At 40.9% G+C, this 24158-nt stretch overlaps 1 protein-coding gene across 3 annotated transcripts in view; it reads left to right on the forward strand.

Annotated features, from left to right (window-relative positions):
- Positions 1-414: 414 nt before the first annotated feature.
- The window catches only part of ARL15 (ADP ribosylation factor like GTPase 15), a 223163-nt gene continuing 199419 nt past the window's right edge, over positions 415-24158 (forward strand). The window contains exons 1-3 of one of the 3 annotated variants that reach the window (XM_065662343.1): positions 415-549; positions 13044-13134; positions 13769-13825. In XM_065662343.1, the coding sequence (XP_065518415.1) occupies positions 13772-13825 (54 nt within the window). In that variant the 5' untranslated portion in view covers positions 415-549; positions 13044-13134; positions 13769-13771. The remainder of the gene's footprint in view (positions 550-13043; positions 13135-13768; positions 13826-24158) is intronic. The other 2 variants (XM_065662342.1, XM_065662344.1) reach the window with 2 other exon arrangements.

Here is a 24158-nt window from a genome sequence, read left to right on the forward strand (position 1 = left end):
TTCGAGCCCCACGTGTGCGATCAGCTGACAGCGACGCCACGCGGGGCGGGGCTCGCGGGGCGGGGCCTGGCGCTGCTGGCGGGCGCCGGGCTGGGGTTGGCTGTGCCGCGGCTGCCCCCCCCCCCCCCCGCTCCTTGCTCCCCGCCGCGCGCCCCGCCGCCCGCCCCTCCCCCCCGCGCGCCCCTCCCCCTCCTTGTCGTCCCGTCCCCCCGTCCGCCCCCCCCCGCGCGCGCAGGGCCGGTGCTGCGCGGCGCGGTGAGGAAGGGAGCGGGCGGCGGTACCGGGCGGCTCTGACAGCGCCGCCGGGGCAGCGCCGCCGGCACCGGACCCTCCGCGCGCCCTCGGGGCGGCCGCGGCACAGCCAGCTCCGGCGCCGCACCTGGCGGCTGCGGCCGAGCCCCCCGCGCCGCGCCGCCGAGGCAGGCGGCCCGCAGCGGCGCTCCCCGGGACGGCGGGGGCTCGCGGTGGCACAGCCCCGCTGTCAGCCGCGGCCCCGGAGACCTGCTCGGCAGCGCGGCGCCCGGCGCCCCCCGGTACATGGATTACCTGGTAGGTCCCCCCGCGGGAGCGGGGCGCCCCCCGCCGCCGGCCCGTCGGACACCTTACGGAGCGCGCGGCGGCCGAGACGGCGACCCCGGCGGGGAAGAGGGGCAGGTGGGGCGGGGGCCAGCCGGGCTCCGGGCGCGCCGCCTCCCCGGGCCCCGGGGCTGTTAAGGGGCGGTGAGCCGGCAGGGTGCCGCTGGAGCGTGCGGCCGCCCCGCTCATTTGGCCACTATTAGGATGCTAAAGCCGTGACCCGGGTCGCTGTGTTTTTCCTAAATACATGAGCTTAGGGTACGGTTGAATGAACCAAATTGTCACCCCGGGCGAGAGCAGCCCTGCGCCCTGGCATCTGGTATTCAGGGGTAACGTTTATTGCTCTTTAATGGGTATTGGCTTTATTCGCCTGCGAGAGATCTTATCGCGGGCGCTCACTTCAGGCTGGGGTCGTGGTTACGTGGTTACAGTCGGTTAAGTGAACCCTGTGGCACAGCTAGTCACGACTTGACTGTAGTCCTGTGACTGCCGACCTGGGCTTTTCCACGTAACAGCGCGAGAGCGTAATGGGTACATCCCATCACTCAAGTTTTGCTGCTTTGAGCACTACTCTATGAACTGTGCCCCCTCCTTCATTTTTGAAGGCTTTGAAGAGTCAGCTCGGGCAATAAGGTGTAGGTCTCTTCTGGCTGTCCGTCCCTGTTCGCTGATGGTGTCTGATGCGACCAGTAAGGAAGCATTTGGAGTCAGAAACTTGACTCAGCCTTTCTGATGTCTCCACATGAGATGTGCATGGGTGTAGGCTTTCAAGAGAGGTTCATCAGCCAGTCAACAAAATCTCCGGTGATGCTCTTTTTAGTGGATTGATTTGAAGATTTGCCATATTGAGATCAGAGCTGCACACAGTGGTTGACTTTTTCTTCACTGAGAATGAAAATAACTAAACCAGACATAAACATTCACTTAAATATTGTTCTTGTGCTCATATAGCTTAGATTTATTTTGGGTTATTCAGCTTTATTTAAAAAAAAAGAAAAAGTTTTAGGCTTTGCTTCCTGGATTGGAATAGCAGAGAGAGAATAGAAAATGAGTCCTGTGTGGCAGAAATGGTAGGTAGTCTTCTCTTTAAGAACCTGGTTAATGAAATACTGATAATAAACTTACTGTGTGCCAGGGGCAGCCTTGTAGCTCCTTGAGAGCCTGGAGCTGTTTCTTATATTTTTTTTCCTTTATAAACTTATATCCAGATGAAACTGGCCATCCTGTACTTCTTGAAATTCTTGCGTTAACCTTTGTGACTGCTGCAGGCGGTTGCGTGGAAAACCAGTCACTTTGGGAACAATAAATTTAATAAGCCTTGGAAAATGAGAGCATGTTTTTGTATTAACTAAAGGGAGGAAGGGATTAAAGAGCTCTACATTTTTTAATTTTTTTCCCCTTACTCTTTTTCTCCAGTTGATCATTTTCTTCTTGTCGGTTCTATGGCCTTCTTTGGTGGCATCGCTCAAAAAAGTGAATCTTCAGGATAACAGTATCTTGAGTGGTCATAAATTCTTGCTTAATGTCCTGTTATATAGGGAATTATCTCTGAAGACAGACCTTCAAGGTGTCTTCACTCCTGCAGTGATTATTATGATGCCATGGGAGACATAAAGGAGTAATTTGATGTAGAAGTTGTTACAGATCAGACAAATTATTTTTTTTATTAGTAGATGTGAAAGCCACAGGTTGGGGATAATAGTTTAAGTAGGGTGCTAGTCCACTGATGGGCCAGGACAGGCCAAGATGCCTTCATCTGTCAATGACCAGCACTTGTTGCTGGGGTTTCAATACTTCTTATATATCAGGGATCCTTGGTCTTTGGCATACTTGTCATAACTGGCAACAGGAGGAATAAATAGGGAAGTTTTTATTTTTTTGCATCTGTGTATTGCTTGAAAAGAAGACAAATTCTGTTTGACAGTTCAGTTATTTTCTTTTGTATTTGTGCAGAGGACTTCTTCCAGTACTCATCTTCACCAAATGCAGGATATTGGTCCTCCTTCACCTCTTCTCTGTTAATGGTGGTAAATGGAATGTCTCTTCTTGGTAAGGAGGAGTGTGTTCAAGCATCTCTTGTTGAAAGGCTGCTCTGACAAAAGAAGTTGACAGTAGTAAGTTAGGCACTACTTGTCTACCACCCACTTTCATCCCAGAGCTCCAAGCTGTTGCCACAGTCTGTCCCACTGTAAAGATGGGCCTATTCTTTACTTATGCAAGACTTGCAGCTGTAGTATGGGTATTAACCTATAGATAGAGATCAACTGCCTTGTTATTTTCTGAAGAGTAATAGCGAAAGATGCACGTTAGGGATTTTTGTGTTTTATGTGTTTATGTTGGGATCTTGCAGTATGTGGGCTTCAAAACTTAAACAGAAGGTTTGTTTTCTGGTTCCTCAATTTGGGGACCTGTGTTGCAGCCTGCAGGCAGTGAGGTCTTCTCCCCTGCTTTTAGTGTGAAGCCAACAGCAAGGCAAAGAATACACTTGTTTGTGGCTGCAGTAGTCCCTTGGCAGAGCATTATACAAAGTTTTGGTTAGCAGTAGGACTGAGTGAGAGAGTTTGCTGGAAGGAAGTTACAATAGCTGAGATCAGGTTTGCTGCAGCACAGACTCAGGATTCATTCTTTCTTGACAAGAGGTCTGCCCCAGCCAGCTCTTCCCAGACTTCCATAAGAAGATTGTTCTGATTTTTCCTGAATGGGGCCCACATTGATAGTACATTTTTCTCCTTTAAGGAGCTGATCCAAGGAAATCCTGAACATCTGCAGCATCAACAAATATCAGCAAGTTATTGAAAATACTCAAAACCTGCTCAAAGCCAAGTCATTTGGAGCCAGCTTGGACTATGGTCCTGAAGCTTGTATGGGTAGATAACCAGAACCTGTGTATGCTCTCTTCCACTTACAGTGTGATACTTGATTTATGGCTAATGCCATTTGATAAAACACTGGTATTAGAACTGAGTATCTTCTGCAGTGCTCCGGTCTGGTTTTGCGTTGTAACAGAATAGTAGCACTAGCCTCTGTATCTTTAATAGCTAGAACAGGCTCTTGGGTCTGCTGCCTGTTTTATTTTTGTATTGAAATAATTACAGTGTTAGGAGTGGTGTGGGTTATTTTGTGTGGTGTGGTGGTGATATTTTTTTTTTTCCTACTCGATCAACATAGCTAATCCAGGTTCAACCTCTAGAAAAGAATGCATCTTCGCTCATTTAGACGCACCTTTTACTCATACAGTTTATTCTCTTTGTATTGGAGTTAACTCGTTTAAAATAAGTTATGGGAACAGAGCTGCATCAATGTAGATTTGTCGGGTTTTGTGACTACATAATCCAGTGATGTATATGCAGCCTTCTTCTGCTTCATTCTTGCTGCATTGTGTTGAAAGGATTATAGTGTATACATAGACTGGTATTGGCTGGCTTATGTTCAGTAGACTATGCTTAATTTAAGAAATTACAGCATGATGCATCTTGTGAAAAGCATGGCATATGACCAATCTTAGAATTTTTGCTTGGAGAACTTGTGGGGAAACAATAGCAATGCTTCAGTTTTTTGTACGTGATACTTGCAATGTAATTTTTAAGCTGCTGAGTAGACTTTCACAATATACTTTCTCAGTGGCTTCCTCTGCACTAGATAAGGATCTTACATTGAATAGCTGCATGTACCAGCCTGACCTGTATAGAGCTTTTAAAACCTGTGCTAGAGGGTGATGTAGAAATTTGCATCTGTGTGACTTCACAAAAAAAGAATAGGTCTTGCATTGCCCTGAGAGTTTGTCAGATAAATTTGATAACCTGTTTAATTTTGTATATTGAGCATTTTTAATATGATAACTTATCTTAAGTTGTATTCTATACTGCGCTGTATCTTAGTTGCATGTAAGAATGCTTCTTGGGCAGATAATGAAGAGTATATTCCAACCTGAAATAGAAGGTGTCACTTCTCATGTGAACAACCGCATCAACTTCAGTGATTCCTTTTATCCCCCCCTTAAAAGTTAAGCATGAAGGTGAATATTGCAAGTTCAAGAGTGTGCTCTCCTTGTGCAGTAGAAGCCTTATTGCTTTGTTGGGGGTTGTTTTTTACCTATAACAAGTTTGGGTTTTTTCCAGTTCTTTGTACATTTGTTAGCTGTTATGACCATTTTACTTCTGCATATCTGCACACAGAAGCTAAAATTTGGGTAGCATTTGAGTAAATTGAACTAAGTTTTCAATTTTTAGATGAATAGGCCTTGAAGTGACTCCAGAGTTTCTTGGTTTCTGAATGGTCTTGACCTCAAGTTCTGGATAGTTAATGCTCAGGTGAAGTCTTGCTTGACAGGTGAAAGTTGCATATACCAAGCTGTGATGGTGTTAGAAATACTAGGTGATGTTAAAATAATATAAAAAAAAAGTTTCTCTTGAGCAGCTTATGTTTAAGACCTTCTCTTTTGTTTAGTTGGACCCCTTAATTTAGTTGGACAGGTGTGATTTGGAAGTGTAATACAGGATAAAACACGATCACTTAATGATTCAGTTATGCTTCAGATCCTGTCTTTCCATTGCTGTTGCTGCCTGTTCCATTGTTTGGTATCTGCAGGCCACAGAAAACATTTTTTCTTATACTATAAATGGTGTTATGGAGGCATCTGTTTAAAGGGTAGAGTCTTACTTCACTGAAACTTTGTAAACAAGTAGCTGCTCTCCTTTGAATAAGGGAATATAGGGGAAGTTCCATACTAGGAACCCAGATTTTTCATCTGAGGTACAGATAGTTTTTTGATATATCACCTGCAACATGAGCAACAAAAGTCTTTATAGCCTTGTCCTCTTTATCATTTGCTAAACATTCCTCTCATCATGTGGATTTTGTCTTTTGTCATATAATGATAAGGATTATTGGGACTGTCTGTTGGCTCATCTATTAGCTGTAACATCCTTGAAACTTTACACCTTCTGTAGGGCACAAATGGTCTACATATTAAGATATTATGCCTCTTTTGGTTTGGGAAGCTGATTAGGAATGAGACTGTGGGGTCTGGCAGTTGTTTCAAGGCAAAGATGTAGCTGAATGAAGGAAAGAAAACAGCTAAGACATGTAAGATCAGCTGCTGTACAGGGTGCAAGCAACTGTGTTAGTGTTTGGATCAGATGTGAATTTTTCAAGTGGGTCTAAGTGTCCTTACTGTAGGTAGGTTTGCACTGTTGAGTGATCACAGATCACATGAACTTCATATTTTTTCAGTTGAAACCTCACTGGAAGAAGCGCTCTGCTAACAGGTTTTCAGTCCGCAGGACCAGATCAAAACTAGTCAGAGGTACATAGCGTGAATACTTGGTCTTCAGCACCGGCTCTTGCTGTGCTGGGCTACATGGTACTGTATACCTAGCAAGGCTCAATTAATCTGAGTGTGAGAGTGCTGCTGCTTCTCATTACTTTCTGTGTTAGCATAATAACATAGGAAGAAACAGAAAACAATTTCAGAGGCTCTCATGGAAGGAAGTTGTTGTGACTAGATTCCTATTGGTATTTCAGCTCATAACATTCAAATCTAAATCAACTGGGAATGGCAAATGGAATCAATTCTGGTAGGTGACCTTAACCTGAATGAGCATGCTTCTGGTTTAAGAAAGTTTGGGAGTTCAAGAACCTGATCTGACTGAAGACATGGAAGAGAGGTCCTTTGGAAAACAAATCCTCCTCCTTGGTAGAATCTACCTAGCCAATATTGCAAACAGTGTTGCTGAATGAAAGATGTAATCAGCTATACAGAAAGGGCAATAAAAATATTGGGGACTTAACTCACTGGAAGTTACCTGGCTGAATGTAGATCAGCGAGCAGAAGTGTGCAATTCCTTTGCAGAAGATAGAAGTCAAATGCTGCATTTGCTCATTCTGTAATAGGAACAGTTATTGAATTCCCCAGTTAAACTTTTGACTCAAAGGTGGCTGTTGCAAACAGTGAAACTTGATGCAGCTTCCTTTGAGACACAAAAGAATGCCTTAATATAATTTCTAACACAAGATTCTGTGAAGTCACAGCAGTATCACAGTGCCAGAAATTTTCTTCTTCAGATACAGGCACTAAAGAAACAAGCGAATTAGCACATTTAAAATCAAATTACTTTGCCATTTTGCTTTTTCCATGATAACGATTGCATTAGACTGGTAGATATCATTACATCAAAAAATGTGCCACAGTTTCTGAAAATGAGCTGGTCTGTGTTTGTTATGAATAGCCTTATAATGTCTGTGTGAATTAGTCCCAGGTTCAATATGTGTTGGGTCCCATGTTGCTCTGCAGTATGCTGCTCCTGAAATTCTTCAATTAGGCCTCCAAGCTTGAGGCAATAGAGTGATGAATTTCACAAAAGGTTAGAAATGAAAGCTTTTAATAAGGGAGGAAATCTACGTTTTGCAAGGACAGAATATTCCTTCTAATACCCCATGCTGATTACCATTTTTGGCTTGTTGTCAGTATCATCAGCTCATGTTTTTTAATGCTGCCAGCTTGTGATGTTTATTCTCTTAAACTGAGTTCTGAAATTTTGTGATTATGCGAGGATATCAACTTTCCATTAACAAAAGAAGCATTTTTAGTTTCAAACTTAAAAGCACAAATGTGGGTCCAAACAGCTGAAAAGCCATAAGGAAAAAAACCCATATGCAGTACTTAAAATCTTGTGATTTTTTGGGTTTTGGCTTATAAGGGGGTTGGACTAGATGATCTTTTGAGGTCCCTTCCAACCCTTGGGATTCTGTGATTCTGTGATAATGCTCTGGAGTATGTTGGCTTTGCTTTTTTTCACTGCTTTGTGGAGCAAAACTTTCTCAAGTGCCAACTGTCTGACTGTGTAATAGTCTTTGGGGATGTAAATAGGGTATTTGCAATTGAATAAGAGAGTGGCCCGTCTCATTCTGGAGCTCTTCAGAGTACAGAACTTTTCTTTTGTCTCACTGACAGCCTGGTAAGGTGACTATATCAATTGCCAACATGAGCATGTAAGTAGCTTCCTGCCATCTGAGGAAGAGACACAGAGCAGGAAGTCTAGCTGACAAGTCTAGCTGCATCTATGTTTAGATGCAGTCCTGTCCTGTAGCTTTGTTGCCTAGAAAGACAAACAGCTGGAAGAATATGAATCATTGTATGATGCTTTGCTTTTAAGGTGTATGCTTTGGTACATCTGTAGAAGAAAAATTGTTCACAGGACCACATTAACTGTTGGCATTGGAGAGTCAGGGGAAGCAGTATGGCATGCAAGAGCCAGTAGTAACTGCTCATATAGGGGAAATAAATCTGCAGATTTTGTTTTTTTTCTTTTTTGTTATGAGTTGGAACTTTTGGATGGAAGAAGCATCTGTTTTGTACATTTTATTAGCCTGTATGGCAACTACTGCCTAGTCTTCTCTTCTGCGATTTTGGCTCTAATAGAGATGAAAAACTTTGAAGCAGTTAAAAATGAAGTAATCATACTTTAAACTGTTAATAGTAAGTTTCATAAATGAGATTTGATAGCCCTGCTCTGGCAGTGAATAAAAGGGACAAGAGAATGCAGAGATTACAAGGCAAATTCATGTTTGTATTTAGTTGTATAAACTGCATATGCTTTGGATGGGCTGATGCAGAGACATCAAGAATGCATCTTGAACCTAGGGAAAAAAAAAATCATAGTATCCCTTTTGATATTGGTAATAAAATGGCAGGTGAAATTCAGTTTTGATAAATGCAATGTTGCATATATTTGTAGTAGAAGTCACATGGCAGTACAGATGAATGAATAGGCCCTAAAATACCATGAGTGCTCAGGAAAGGGAAAGAGGATCCTTTTTTAAAATGTCATCTCAACCCAGACATCTGTCAACAAGTGTAGAGTACTAGGAACAAAAAAGAAGGAAAAGCCTGTTTTTGCACTGCTTATATTTAAGGTTTGCTGTTGTCTTAAACACAACATTTCTGGTTGCATCATCTGGGAAGGAGTATTGTAGAAGCAAAAAAGAGAAGGATGACACAGTAATTGAAAGAAAACAATTGCTTCCATACAAGGAGGGATTAAATAGTAATAGCCCTTCAGTCTGAAGAAGAGACAGCTGAATGGTGTGTGAAGTCAATGTTATAGACATCTTTGAAATCATAAAGAGAGGGTAAATAGGCAATAAGTAATTTCTCCCAGTAGAAGAACTTGATGATAGTTAAAATCCAGGAACTGTTTTTTCACATGGGCATGGTTGCATTCTGGGTCTCATTTGTGCACTAACCTTAGGGAAGCCAAAATGAGCAGACTGTGAATTTGTAGTTTCTTGTAAGGCAGGTCCTTTGTAAGGGGGTATTAAACTTGATGTCCAGGTGTGAGGATAGGCTTGTGGAGATTCTGAAGCTGTGATTGCTGGAACCTGAGGATGTGTCCATGAGGTATATGGTTCCCTGTATGTCCTGGTGGTTATGCTGTGTGCTAAACGTGTCCATGCATCCTCACCATGGGGACAGCTAGATCTAGTTCTAGTACAGGAAATTACAGTTAGAAAATGGAGATATTCTGGACTGTGTCCAGGAGTGCTCCCCATTGTAAGCAGAATTGCATTGACTGCACAAGAGGCGAGACTTTTTAATTCAGAGGGATTTATGAACACACTTAAGCTGCTCCAGGGACATGTAGCTAAAGGATTCCTTCTGCTTGGAGATGCTGCCTTGATATATGAGCAAGAGGCTACCGGCCTTCCAGCATTTATATCCTAACCATTTTATAACTTTGTATGTAAGGCCCACAACAATGAGTGAACCTGAAACTGAATTGGCAGCCTATGTAAAATGCAGAGTGATGATGAACTCTACAGTGAGTGATCTCCCAGTGCTTTATTCTTGACTAGAAACTTGCCTAATTTCAGATTTCAGCAGGACAGGAAAAAAGGGCCAGAATTCTTAAGAAATCTCTATGCTGTTCTTGCAGCTATTAATTTTGTGTTGGCTAATCTGCATCTTTCACTCTTTGAATCATTGCAGTCCTGGAAACAATCATGGAAAACTTTTCTAGTAAGAATATTGCCTAAAAGAGGGGAGAGCATTGTTCTCTGGTGCATCCACTTGATTACTTTTTCTGATGACAAGTGGATTCTTGGATCCAGCCCTACTTACTGCTCACATATCATTGCCTTTCCATCAGCATCAGTTTCTTCTAGTCTTTAAACTCAGATTTCTTTTTTCTAATGACTATGTACAGAAAGGTTGGTATTTTAAAAATCTAATTATTCAGCATTGAAGGAGAATATGAAAATATTTTGTGTCTTTTACCCCTGACAGCTGTATTAAAAAAGAATTCAGGGAGTTTAAATTAGAAATGTTACAGCCCTCTAACACATTCCATTAATAACATCTTATGCAGAAAGAGAAGCCTTTGAGTTACTACTTGGAGTACACCACAAGCTTAGCAAGCAGTAGTTCTGGTCAAAGCTCCTGCCACCTGTACTATAGCACAGTTGTGTGTGCTTTTGGGTACTTACATGTTCTGGAAAACTCAAGCACTGAGTATTTCTTCCAGGCTCCATACGTATAGGTGCCATAAAATCTGCATATTCTTTACATTTTTATTGCTAATTTTCACATTTCTTATGTACTGAAAAAGATGCAGATAAAAATGGGGGTGGAAAGGCTTTTGCCTGTAAGGTCCAATAATTCCAAGTGATTACTGGGGTGGACCGCTTCTTTATAAATGAGCAGGAGGGCATCTTAATCTTTATTTTACTGAAGAAACATATCAGTGGAAAAAAACCAACAACTTCCTTTTCTCGTACTGCTGTCTGCTTTTGTGGTCTTGGAACTATACTTAGCACTGCATTTTGGATTGTGGCAAAGCAAGCTGAGGTGAAGGTGAGTATTTCTGTTGATTGGCAGAGTTGAGGATACCAGCTCCTGCAGTTCCGTCAGGTGTCTCTTCCGAGAAGCTGATTAGGATCCCTCCTCCCCTTTTGCCCACCAAGTTTCTTGAGACTACTTCTTTCAACTTGGAGATTGCAGCTTTGAAGTGATCAGTTGCGAAATGTGCTCTAATTAATCTCTTCAAAGCTTTCTCTCTTGTAAATATTACAGGTAGGGTAATATTTGCTGAAGATACAGCTATTAAAACAATGAATTTGTGCAGTTGCAGATTAGCATGTGCCTGTGTCAGCTGCCAGATATTTTTTTTTTAATGCCAAATACTGAAATTGGTTTGTACTCATAGCTGACTGGTTGAAAAAATGGACAGAACAAACACTTGTGAATGACAGGTTGCGCAGTTGCAAGGCAGACGTCTTTCTAGGTCATTATGAACAGTCATGTTTTTACAACATGGTTGAAATAACAAAGTTTTGGGCAAATATGTATGTTAGCTGTGAGTTCAGTTTCCAGCTGGAGAAATTATTTAATGTTTTGAGGTTTTGCCTCAGAAGAAGCGTACCTAATGGCATAGATGCATGCTTATGTTGTTAGACATATTTGACTTGATGACTCTTCTGTTCACTTTAGACATATTAAGTGACTTCTCTTAAGAATAAGTGTTTGTAGAATTGTATCAAAAAGGTGTCTTTCTTTTGTAATTGTAGGAATATTTTTACATTATTTTTTTTCTTTTACTTTCATGCTTGCCATGTAAAATCCTTTCAGAAAGCAACAATGAACTGTAAGTAAACAAAATGAAAATTCTCCAACAATTGTTTTGTTGCCCAGTTGTATGGTCCCGAATGAGATGCAAAACCAAAGTAATGAAAGTATGAAGAATAAATTCCCAGTGTAGCAACATATTATCAAATACATTGTAATTCAGTGAGCAGAGTGATAGTCTGTAGGACAGCATCACTAAGCATCTAATTATTTAAATCAAATCCTGATGCTTTTTCAGTGATTAAACTGAAATAATATTGAAGGGAATGTAAATTTTTTCTGGGGGGAGAAGAGGTGAATGTAAGAGAGAAGTTGATAACAGAATTGGAATTAATGAGCTTTTTTAATGGTACAGGCTGCAGATCATAAGCATCATCTTGGAGGCTTGGGGAAGGGATTAGCTTAATATTTCATTGGGAAATGATTAGGGGGAGCATTCAATGGCACTATTTGTGACAGTAGGAAGGGGAGATAATAATTTTTAGAATTCATCCCTTCTAATAGCTTATTGGTTTCAAAACATTAACAAACCCAACAACAGATAAGTAAGGTAGCATAGATGTGCTTTATTCTACTGAAGCAAGGGTCCACAGGTGCTTGCTGGAGAATTTGAACTGCAGCTGAGTTCTCCCATGAATGTATAGCCTGGAAGTACTGAGCAAAACTTAAAAAAAGGAAAACAATGTGTAATGCTGTACTTGTCTAGAATAAAAGCAAACTATATACATTGAGAAATTGCAGTGCTTTGCTGCTGCTGCATGTTTACTTCCCTTGCAACCCAAAATAATCTTTTACTTTATATACAAAGTTGAGTCCGCCATCAGAACAGAATATGTCAGGATCCTGAAGATACAAATCACTGTATGTATCACCCTGTGTTTCAGTATGAGCTTAAATTGCAGCAGACTCAGGTTAAACATTAGAAAACTTTCTAGTTGGGAGGGTAATGAAGCACTAGATGAGATTGCTGGGGGAAGTCATCCATCCCTAGAACCTTTGGAACAAGCTCTGCAAATACTCTCAGGAGGGGTATGGGTATGGTTTATAACCCCACCCCACCACTTTGTGTAACATGGGATTTCTCAAAGTCGGTTCTACTGTTTTTCTGTGTCTTCTTTTTTTTCTGTGGGAAACTTAGAGCACAAGTTGTAGAATTGGATGTTTGTTCTGAAAGCTGAAAAGAATACATCCTGGCAGTTTAAATGGTGCTTTGAAGCAGCATTTCCTTGTCAGTAAGAATATTCTAGATCACTTCCAGTAAGAAAAGAAAATCAGCCATGCTGTTGAGGTTTGCTTTCAGGCTTTTGTGCTGTGTTTTTTGACTTTCAGACAGTTTAGTGAAATACTGCTCATTTAAAACTTAACAATTTCAGCTAATGAAAAGTGTTGCTGCACATTTTTTTAGCACTCATGACTTCTCTTTTAAGCTTTTAAATCACAATTCTAATTAAATGGGTATTTCAGTTGCAGGGTTTTGAGGGGAGAAGGTTAGAAAGCAGAGGCCAAACAAAAATAAAATAATTCACTGATCCTATTTGAAGTCTGTAGCATCCAGCAGTTCACCTTCAACATCATAAAATACATGTAGATGATGTGTGAACTCGTTATACATGCAGTAAAAACTTTCTACTTCATTGCTTTAATTTTTGGCTACAGTGACTTCTCAAATACCTGATTTAAAGTAATTCCTCCATTCATCTGAATAAATCATTGTAAGCCTGGTTTATTGTACTATATATAAAAAAGTCAAGCCTACAGTAGGCTTTATTTTGGTGTTGGGGAGTTGCATTTATTTTCTGACTTCTTTGTGCTATTTAAAGAAGGTGTTTTTCATCTGTTTCATCAGAAATTCATAGTCCATCCTCAGCCTCTCTGTGTGACTGCAGAAGACATAGAATTGTGGAATCACAACAGATTGGAAGTTGAGCAAGTTGAGGGTAAAAGCTTTTAATATGCTTATTCACAGCTGTACGATCAGATTAAATAAAATATTCAGGACAGTAGAGAGCTCTCTTTTGAACATAAAAATTTCAGAAAACTAAAGGAGTATGACTTCAGAAATGTGGGGATATTAAATAATACATGTGATTTTGGTAAATAGAGGAAGAGAATTTGAATGATGATACGAGAGAAAAATGGTAATATTTAAATGTGGAAGCTCTTTACAGTCCTCTAAGAAGGCAAAAGCACATTACCCTATTAAAATGTCTTTTGCAGGCTGTTTTTAAACCCAAATTGATAAAAATAAATGGAAATAAAAGCTTGCATGCAAAATGTTAATGTTGTGTGCAGGCATTCTGGGGAGCATTAGGTAGTTTGAGGCCTGTAGTGAAATACTGAATTAGGAAGCATGATGGTGTTGGCAGCTGCTTCCGTATAGAAAGGTAGTAAGTGTCTGCATAATGTGAATTTATATGGGAATTTCCTCAGTTTGTTTAATACACACTTACAGAAGAAAAATAAAGAAATATAGCCTTAGGTGGTGCTTTCAGGGGAAAGGGGAGAGATGGGAAAAAACCTAATTTGTAGTAAAAAGCATTCTTGGTAATATCTCTATTTTAATTTCTTTAGACTATGTCTGAATGTATCCAGCTCTCATTTGCTGTTTGTAGAATTGGGATTTACACGGTAAGACAATGTTTTAACTAACTAAATAATTTTTGTTAGTGTTAATGCCATTTGTGTGACAAGAAGTTACTTACCTTTTTGGAATCGATCAGGATTAAGTAATGCAGTTAGCAAAAGGGATTTATCATATCAGTTTACATAAACAGGCTACAGCATAGTTTTGTCCTCTCAAAGACTTACTAGTACTAGGACAGAAAAAGTATTCTCTTCTTTAATTAAACAGGCAAAGAAAAATTCAGTCAACCACTTAATCTGTAAGAAAGTTCAGAAGTCATGTGTATTAGTTCTGGCCTACTGTAATTGAAGGGTTTGTACACATTTAAATATCCATGATGTTTGAGTAATGTCATAATTGTTCCAAGCTTTGTCTGAAGTGCCTTAATATTTGCCAAATGCTGTTAAGTTGAATTTACCAAACATAATTAAGTTATTTAAAAGAAGTATGAGGTTTACTTCAAACATATGTCCCAAATGTACTAAGTTGTTTGTTTTAGGTGATGGATTTTGGTTGGGGTTTATTTTTTTTTTTTCCCTTTTCCTGCTTTCAGTTGTTCCAGTTAATGATGAGAACAGTTAGACGAATAGGGGTTTTTGTAGAAATTCATTGTGTAAACTCGGATTACACAACCTGTAAGACACTGTTGCTCAAATCACGCTTCAAATCCTGAAGCTTTTGGAGTGGGAGTGCTGCTCTTTCTGCTAATACTTTTAAGGAGGATGTCTGGCGTGTACTGCTTACTGTTTTATTAGGCTGTACAGTCAAAATTGTAGGTGATGATCACTAGGTGCCACCATTAACTGTTGATGACAGCATTGCAAAGCTTAATTTTTGCTTTTAGTGTTAGAATTTAGTTCAGGTAGGATTTAGTACCTGCTTGAGGTTTTGGTTGTTTTTTTTTTTTTTTTTTCCCATGACATTTGACTGCATCCTGTTTTCAGCAGCTGAAAGACTATTTTCTAAATGGCAGAAAATAACAGATTTGGGCAATATTGACAAAATCCTCATGGATGAATCTGCTGCTTCCACAGTCAAAGGCATATTTTCCTGTGGTATTTAAGTTCCTTGGGAAGACTTTTTCCAAATTCCTATAAGAGTATGCTTATCTTGAAGGATCAGAGGGGGTTACAGTATGAGGTTTTAATGGCTGCAAGGTATGCAAACCATCTGTCAACTCTTTAGAAGGCTATAGCAAGTTGTCCAGATTCATTTGAGAGGATGTCATAGCAGGGGCTTGGAACTTGATGATCTTAAGGTCCTTTCCAACCCTAACTATTCTATGCTTCTATGTCCAAGTATAAATGTATGCATGTTGCAGAATCAGGTATAAGCAAGTATAATGTATAGCGAAAGACACCCTTTCTGTTTTAGTTTAAAATAGCTAAGTGTGGTGTGTATACTGCAGTGCCCTGCTAAGCTGTGGTAGCTGCAGTTATAGTGGTAATTGGATAACTAATATTGTGACCTTTTGGGCAGCATAAATATTTAATTTCATCAAACATGTTAAATAACGAAACATAAAGAGTTAGCTTTATTTATGAAAATGCTGTGACAAACTGATTTCATTGACTGCTGGTATTTAAGGAAGAAGAGTAAGGAGGATGATGAATAGACTTAAGAGCCTCCACAGATGCACTACTGTGGCCACAGTGTAGAGGCAGGACATGCACCCCATTTCAAGGATAAAATAGCTCCTTTAGAAAAGTGCTAGGTGCTGAGAGTACTTGCTTCTATAGAAATGCTTGTCATTAGAAAGGTGAGTTTTCAGGTGGTCTGACTGGAGAGTGGGTTTGGACAACTTTGGTGTCAGCGTAAAGGGAGAGATCTGCTGAAGCGGAAGCAATGAGGAAGCACAGAGTGATAGTTTCTCCCTCTCCACTGTGCCTTGCTCATGCTCAGTCATGTAACTTGGTTACTGGATTTGCTGCTCAGGTATGTGAATGTCTGGTAGCTAGCAAGTATGGTTCTCCTTACTGATGTCAATAATCAAAATTCCAATTCATATTTTCCATTTAATTAATTCCTTGTGTCTTGTGTGCTTTCTACTGTATGCTGTTTTGAAGACTTAATAGACTTTTTGTTGTTTTGATTGATTTTTATCCAAAAGCTAAACAGTCTCTCAAATGACAGTCCTTTCCAGCACCATGTGTTTGGTTTGTACAGTATTACCTGGACACTTCCTGTTTTGCATGTGCTCATTGTACAGTACTGCAAGTACGTTACGAAGGCTCTTAGTCCTTTGGACTACAGACATCTCAACTGTTAGTCTGTTACCGAGCTGCTTATCAGTTGCACTCTTGAGCACCCATTACTTCAGCTGTTCTACTCCATTAAATAGGCTTCCTGTTTTTCATGCCTGTATGGATTACGAGATGGAGGGAGGGTTTATGTAGTTACCCATGGCAAAAGAGCCTGTGCTGCCTTCAGCCACCATGACTAAGAGGATAAAGCTTCGTTGTCCTGAGCTAGGAAAACTACAGATCTTTGCAAGAGTGCAGAAAGAGATGTGATACCCATTTTGGGGGGATTAAACCAGATGAGATTACTTAGATGTGTATACCCTTGAGGGGGGGGGGAGTGGAAAAGCAGGGGTGGTTAATATAAAAACTGTTTAGGTATTTGTAAAGATCTGAAGCTGAAAGATGTGTATCCTAAAATAAAACATTACCCTAAACTTAAATGAAAACTTTTTGGATTAAAAAGACAATCAACCAACCAAAGTAGACCTCCATTTCCTCTGTGTGTTTCATGCAGCTTCTTCACACCTTCTGGCAGAAGAATCAGTCATTTCAGCTGCCTGTTCCTGCTTTTTCCACCATACTAGTGTCTGAGTCAGACGTGACAGTTGGAAGTGTGGGAACAGACAGATAAATTACTTCTTGAATCTGTGTCTATAGAGATTGCAAGCATATGACAGCTTGTAGCAAAATTTACCGTGATACCATTAACTTCCTTTCTGTTGCTGATTTTATTTTCTTAACCAAGTAAAAATCCTAGTGAAATAGCAATGGAGAGTTCAGCCTGCATGAGCTTCAGAGGAAAAATAATCCAGAATTTGTTGTCTTGTGAGACAGTTTTTATGATGTTTTCCACTTCATAGCTATTTAGGACTCCATCTCAGAAACTGTGCATGACTGTATGCCTGCACATCTTCTCTAAAAGGCTCTCTGATACTCTGTACTAGGCTTTGAGACATCTTTCCTTCTCAGCTGTTTACATGTGATAGTAAACTTTTTTAAACAAGGGTAGTTCCTTCCTGTCCCTACCCCCTAAATGTGACTCCAGGAATAAGCAAAAAAGTAATACACCTATTGCTTGCTATTTTGGATAACGAAACTTAAGGAGACTTACTGGAAATTTGGACCTTTGCTGGTATGTGTTAGAAAAAAACCTACCTGAGAATGTTGTCCCTTTTCAGGAAATTAGAAAGAAACAGTTTTCCTTGATTACAGAATATGACATCAGTAGATAAATGATTAGGAAACACTAATTTGAAAGCAAAACAATAAGGATGCTGAAAAGCCCTCTGTAGAGCTTTCTGGTTCTCAGATAGTGGGTATGGCAAAAGGGATGCACTCTAGCAGCATTGCATCAATGTTGGCATCTTCTTCCTGACACTGATGAGTAATAGATATTTTGGTATTAGTGGGCTCTTGGCTTGAATTTGTGCTGTGATATGTGGAAAAAAAATGATGCATTTATACGACTGTGCTTACTATAATTTATATACAGCGAGTACAGTAAACGATGCAAATGTGCTTTTAGTTCTCTGGTTTACTTTGGATTAACTTACATTTGTCTTTGTTTATAATGATAAACTCATGTAATGAAATGGTTTGACTGGAAACAGCTGGTGTGGTAAGGAATTTGATGATAGAACAAAATAGCAGTAACATTCGTTCATGAAGTGGTAGAGTGGAACCTCTGAAGAGAATTCAACTGAGATAGTAACTAAAGGCAGTCATGGAATAGGAGGCGATCATGGGAGCATATCTGGAAAAGTTTAGGAGCCAGCCTGACTTACTGTATGAAAGGCTTCCTGTGAGACTCTTCCCCTCCCCAACGTGGTTTCCCATTGGAAAATGCTAACTTAATAACAGTGCTCGTGCTCATATAGCATATCCTGTCTACTCCTCCCTTTCCCATGTCATGTCCTTGACATGAGCAGCAAAACAAAGGCACAAAAGGGCAGCAGGAAAAAATCCTTTTATGTGCTACCCTTTGGGAAATGTGGATAATTCCATTCACAGTCAGTGTTGATATTCTGTTGGTAGACTGCTGGAAAGGAAAGGTACAAATCTTTTCAACTTTGAGCCTTAATAAAAGGTTCTTGCTATCTACCAGAGTTTTGGCAGTAACCTGCATTTGATGGGTCTATGTCCACTTTGTTGCTGCAAATCTATAGTCAAGCTGCTTGAGACATGCTGGTTGTGGTGCGTGTTTCTACCAATTTGAACAGGAGAGGCAGAATGTCCTGATGCAAGGGTTCTTCTGTGCGTGTGAATGGTTAGATATGCTGTGGATATTTTTGCTATGAGACTCCCTCTTCTACTTTTCTGAAATAAAGAATTCTGATTTCCTGCCCCCATGGGGCAAGTAAAGACAGGTGAAGTAGGAAATCACCAAGGCTGGGCTAGGAGTGAGGATCAGAATACAGTTCTCTGCTCTTCTCTCCACAGAGTTCACTGGTTAAAGTAAACCATCCTGGAATTGCTGGGCAACCTCTTCTTTCAGCCAGAGCCATATTGTCTGTTCAAAGAGCTCAGCAGTTTGGTCCAACCCATGCTGCTGCAACAGCATTACTTCCCAAGCTAATAACTGGTATATGTTGTACTTGCAGTCCTTCAACAACCTCTGACAGCTGCTGATTGATTTCTCTGGGAAAGGTGGGGTTTGCCAAGATAGCGATTTGTTAGTTTTTTGCACAGAATGAGGTGTCTGGCAAACTTGCAGGCTGCAACAGAGCTTAGTCCTAAATTAGGGACTCTATGAATTTAGGTTGTATTCCTTTTGACTAGTCTCTGCTGCCTGTGGCCCCTTCCTGTCCTAGAAAACAGCAGTGGTGTTCCAGACTACTAACTTTAGGGAGGACTAGGGACAGAAGCTCAGATCCTCATTTCAAGAGTCTCAAATATTTTCTGTTTAGACAATTTGCCTTTCAGTTTGTATTTATCAAAGCTATGTGGTTAGTTATCCTGTACATAAACACTGTTTTGCGTCTTCTCTTTGGAAGTCAGGATTCCTGATCTTCAGTGTTGCTGTCTTTCCAGAAAACAGAAAGTACTGTCAAAATGACGTGTTTTGCTTCAGTGGCTGGTCTACATGAAAGATAAACTACTCCTGTAGGCTCAAATTATACAAAGGGTGACTGTGTGAGCATGGAATTTTCCTAGTGGCCTCTGCTGAGCATCCTTTTTTTGTACAGTTTGCAAAGTAGTGTCTTTAATTACAAAAATAAATAATTATTTTAAGTGAATAATCAATTTAAAATGTAAATTGCAAGTACATTGTCAGCTTTTTAAATACCTTTACTTTGCAATCTCCAATGAAAAAATCACATATATGCCCTGTGACTGTGGACTCAGAAAGATAGGAGCAGGGCATGCTAACTTACCAAGCAGCAAGTGTACAAATCCAGCAGTTAGCTGTATCATCTGATTTATAGAGGGGGCAAAAAGACTGGAAATGTCTCTTTGGTGAAAGTGACATTTTTTCTGTCTTTGATGTTCTGTAGTCCAGAGGTGGGGACTGTGCATAGCTGCGAGGTTTGCAAAGAATCAAGTTAATTTGCAAGGATTCCTGGAGTCTGGCTGGGCCATTCGGCATTGTGTTGAAAAATGCCGCTGTAATTATGCAAAATTTGCATGCACTGCTCTCTGTGTGTAATCATACCCTCTACTTTGTACAGTTACATAATTAAGACTCTTAACAGGTGATTTACAAGTAGAAACGTATCAGTAATAAATACTATTCATAGTATTTGCATCCAGCTGTTTTAGTTGTAATTATTGTTCTGTAACTGCTCACACTCTTCCCATTTTTAATGGATTTATATTGCTGGGTACGATGTTGTTGAAGAGTAGAAAATGATAGTGTTTAATAGGCACTGTAACTTCATACAATGGTTCTACTGGTATAAGTGTGTATAAATATACATACTTAACATTTGAAAAGGTAGCTTTTGAGTAATTAGATGTGTTAGTATTTCAAATGCCATTCTGGGCAACAGGCTTTCAGAGGCCGGTAAGATGTAAGAAGTGACGTCTTTGTGTCCTGGAAAGCAGGTGTTACTTACAGCTATCACATGGCATGTTGCAACAAAGACTTTAAAATTTCTTTTTCTGGTATTGTCACAGTTGCCTGTATGAATGCAGGGAAATCTCTTGTACCTCTCTTTGCAGCAGTGTTTGTTCCAAGGCTTCCCAAACTTGCAACTTCAGCTCCTTAGCTGTCAGTTAAAGTGCTAGACCCACCTTGTTTCACTCAGCCCTTTTGACATCCTCTTTAAGAGCAAGAAACACAAATTGTGCAGTTATTTTATAAATGTTGCATTTCAGGCCCAAATGTGACCTAACAGTTTTGGTTATTATTCTTGCTCTTTGAGGAGCAGTACTTCTGTGTGCTTTCAGTATGTTTTCTTCTTGCTGAAGAGAAACACGTGGTGCAGTGCACAGGCCTTCCTCAATCCAAGTTGAGTTAAATACATCTGCATGACCTGTTTGAGCTAAATACACATGGCAAGAGCTGCAAGACTGCAGCTATCAGTTCTAGCTAGCACAGGGCTGAAGCCAAATTCTCTTAATCTCTGACCATTCTGTGGCAGTGGGTCCCTCGGGACAGGCTTGGGAAACCTGCGTAACTCTGTGGTCACCACGCCACAGGGATGTGGTTAATAATACCCACAGATAATTTTCCTTCTCTAGCTCCTCTGATAATCGCCTTCTGAGTTTCAAGTGGAAGGCCCTGTTTTCCCCCTCTGGGTTTGTTAATAGGCCAGGTGAACTCCTCAAACTGGACATAGTAAGTGAATTTGATCTGGTAGATACATCCCTCAGCTACAGCTCTTTGCAGGGTGAAGACTGAGATTCCGAGTCCCCAGTAGTTGGGGCAGTCTATCTGGCAGTTGATCCACTGCTTGTTATTTCTTGGCTTGAACCACAGGGATTCAACACCTCCAGTGACTCTGCTCTTGCTAATCTTGGGTTTGGGGGTGAAATACCACTTGACGGGTCTATTGGCACAAATCTCTTGGCAGATGACTGCATGGTGAAGGGGTCGATGGTTTCTTTGTGAACGTCTCCTAGCATGTATTCTTTAATGTCGCCATTGTACTCGAGATAAGTGGTGCCTGTGGTTTCTGGCATGTTTCATGGTTCTGCATGTTTAAAGTTTTTGATTCAGCTGCTTATGGAATTACCCCAATGTAATCTGCTAGCGTTCATCACCGTCCTCTTTCATCCCATAGTTCAGTTATTCATTATCCATTTTCTATACTCCCATTCTGTTCTATAGTCCCTTAAGCATCATGTTTGTTTTCTTCTCTGATGTCATCAAACTTCATCCTATCCTTCTCTGTTAGATCAGACTTCTTGCCACTGACAAAAATAATGCTTTTTGTTCTAAGATCTCACTTTCTTTGTACCTCAGACTTGTTTCTTAGTGTTGGTTTTTAATTTCCTCCAGTTTTAGCAGTGTTTTAACTTTTCCATTTATTTGCTGGGGTGAGAGGTGGTGACGGAAGGGTGTGTGTGAAGATGAAACATTTTGAGGTAAATTGTATGCTAAAATCTATTTCCCTCAAATTCCATTAATAATAGTTTTCAGCACTGTTCACAGTGTAGTATAGTCAGCAAATGTGGTGCTAAAACTTTATTTACATAAGTTGTATATGAATTTCTACTGTGGCATGCTCAGTATGTTGAACTGTTACAGATATTTTGTGTTGCTGTTTAGGCACTGAGCACTGCTGTATTCCTTCTTAAACTAGCTTGGGTAACTTTCTGATGTGTCTGCATTGTGTACTAGAAACTGATTCCTTATTTGAAGAGTGAGCTTTAATTCTTTGTGGAGCTTTGCAAGAGTTATTTGGGAATAACTTGCCAGGGAAGATCTTTCTGTAAAGGTATTTTCAGTGGCTGTTTTGGGTGTGTCAGGGTTGAAATGCCCCATTTTTAATGAAAAGCTTCATTAAGAAAAGTGCTTAATAGATGAATTAATGGATTAATGTGTTGCTGATGCAGGATTTTGTGGCACCAATGGGTGAAGTATGCGAAGCCTCAGAAACAGAGTCTGCCTTGATGCACAAATGATTCTGCTTTTCATTTTCATGTGGTAGAATCATGACAAATCGTGGAACACCTGCCTTATGAGGTGAGGCTGAGGGAGCTGGGTCTCTTGGAGAAGAGGAGACTGAGGGGTGACCTCATCAGTGTTTACAAATATGTAAAGGGTGGGTGTCAGGATGATGGAGCTAGGCTTTTTACAGTGATATCCAGTGATAGGACAAGGGGCAATGGGTGTAAACTGGAGCATAGGAAGTTCCACGTTAACATCAGGAAGAACTTTACTGTAAGAGTGACAGAGCACTGGAACAGGTTGCCCAGGGGGGTTGTGGAGTCTCCTACACTGGAGATAGTCAAGGCCCGCCTGGACAAGTTCCTGTGTGATGTACTGTAGGTTACCCTGCTCTTGCAGGGGGGTTGGACTAGATGATCTTTTTAGGTCCCTTCCAACCCTTGGGATTCTGTGATTCTGTGAAATAGGGCTGAAAGGAGTGACTGTTATCTAATACATCCCTGGCTCAGAAGCAGGATGAGCTACAGCAAAACCAGCTTGGACCAGACATGTTCTCTAAAATACCCCAGCAGATGTCATAATGTCCTCTAGCACTCTCTTCCTGAGCTTGACAAGCAGTACTCTTCTGTTCTACAGAACTGTTTTCTTTTACACACTCTTATTAAGATCTAACTTACATCTCCTGTTTAATCTCTCTTGCTACAATTTAAGCTCTTCAAGCCCCAGGTTGGGTGGGGCTTTGAGCAACCTGGTCTAGTGGAAGGTGTCCCTGATCATGGCAGGGGAATTGGAACTGGTTGATCTTTAAGGTCACTTCCAGCCCAAACCATTCTATGATTCTTTGTCGTACACAGAGCAGAGAGAAATGTCTGTTCCTTTGTTGTTTGAAAACTTGTCTTATACTTTTTCAGCCTTCTGTAAATAAACAGATGGGTCATTCTGTACAGAACCCTGAAGTTAAAACTAGAGCAAGGAGTTATTTGTGTGGCAGGTTACAATTCAGAGGTGCTGCTAAGCAGTTTCCCTTTCTTCTTTTGCCTTATTTACTTCAATAAAACAGGCATTGGAGCAGCTTATTATTTTCATGCAGAACTTATAAAATTGCTTGATAAGGGTCACTTATTGAGTAGACACTCTTCCATCAAGGATACCTGGAAAGACTCTTAGAAGATAGAATCATAGAATTGTAAAATGGTCAGAGCTGGAAGGACCTTAAGATCACTTAATTCCTGCCACGGCCAGGGACACCATCCACTAGCCCAGGTTGCTCAAGAACTTGTCCAGCCTGGCGTTGAACACTGCCAGGGATGAAGCATTCGCAGTTTCCTTGGGCAACCCATTCCAGTGCCTCATCATCCTCACAGTAAACAACTTCTTCCTTATATCTAACCTAAATCTCCTGTTTAAATTTGAACTCATTACCCTTTGTCCTATCACAATAGTCCCTAATGAAGAGTCCCTCCCCAGCATCCTTATAGGCCCCCTTCAGATACTGGAAGGCTGCTATGAGGTCTCCACGCAGCCTCCTCTTCTCCAGGCTGAAGAACCCCAACTTTCTCAGCCTATCTTCATACGGGAGGTGCTCCAGTCCCTTGGTCATCCTCGTGTCCCTCCTCTGGACTTGTTCCAACAGTTCCATGTCCTTTTTACGTTGAGGACACCAGAACTGCACAGGGCGCACGAAGTGGGGTCTCAGGAGAGCAGAGTAGAGGGGCAGGATCATCTCTTTTGGCCTTTTGATGCAGGATACCCCAGGATAGGGTTGGCTTTCTGGGCTGCAAGCTCACATTGAAGCCAGCTCATGTTCATCTTCTCATTGACCAACACCCCCAAGTCCTTCTCCTCAGGGCTGCTCTGAATCTCTTCTCTGCCCAACCTGTAGCTGTGCCTGGGATTGCTCCTACCCAGGTGTAGGACCTTGCACTTGTCATGGTTAAACTTCATGAGATTGGCATCAGTCCACATCACAAGCATGTCGAGGTCCCTCTAGATGGCATCCCTTCCCTCCAGCATATCAACCGGACCACACAGCTTGGTGTC

This window comes from Lathamus discolor, chromosome Z (genome assembly GCF_037157495.1).
Source record: "Lathamus discolor isolate bLatDis1 chromosome Z, bLatDis1.hap1, whole genome shotgun sequence".
NCBI classification, from domain to species: Eukaryota; Metazoa; Chordata; class Aves; order Psittaciformes; family Psittacidae; genus Lathamus; species Lathamus discolor.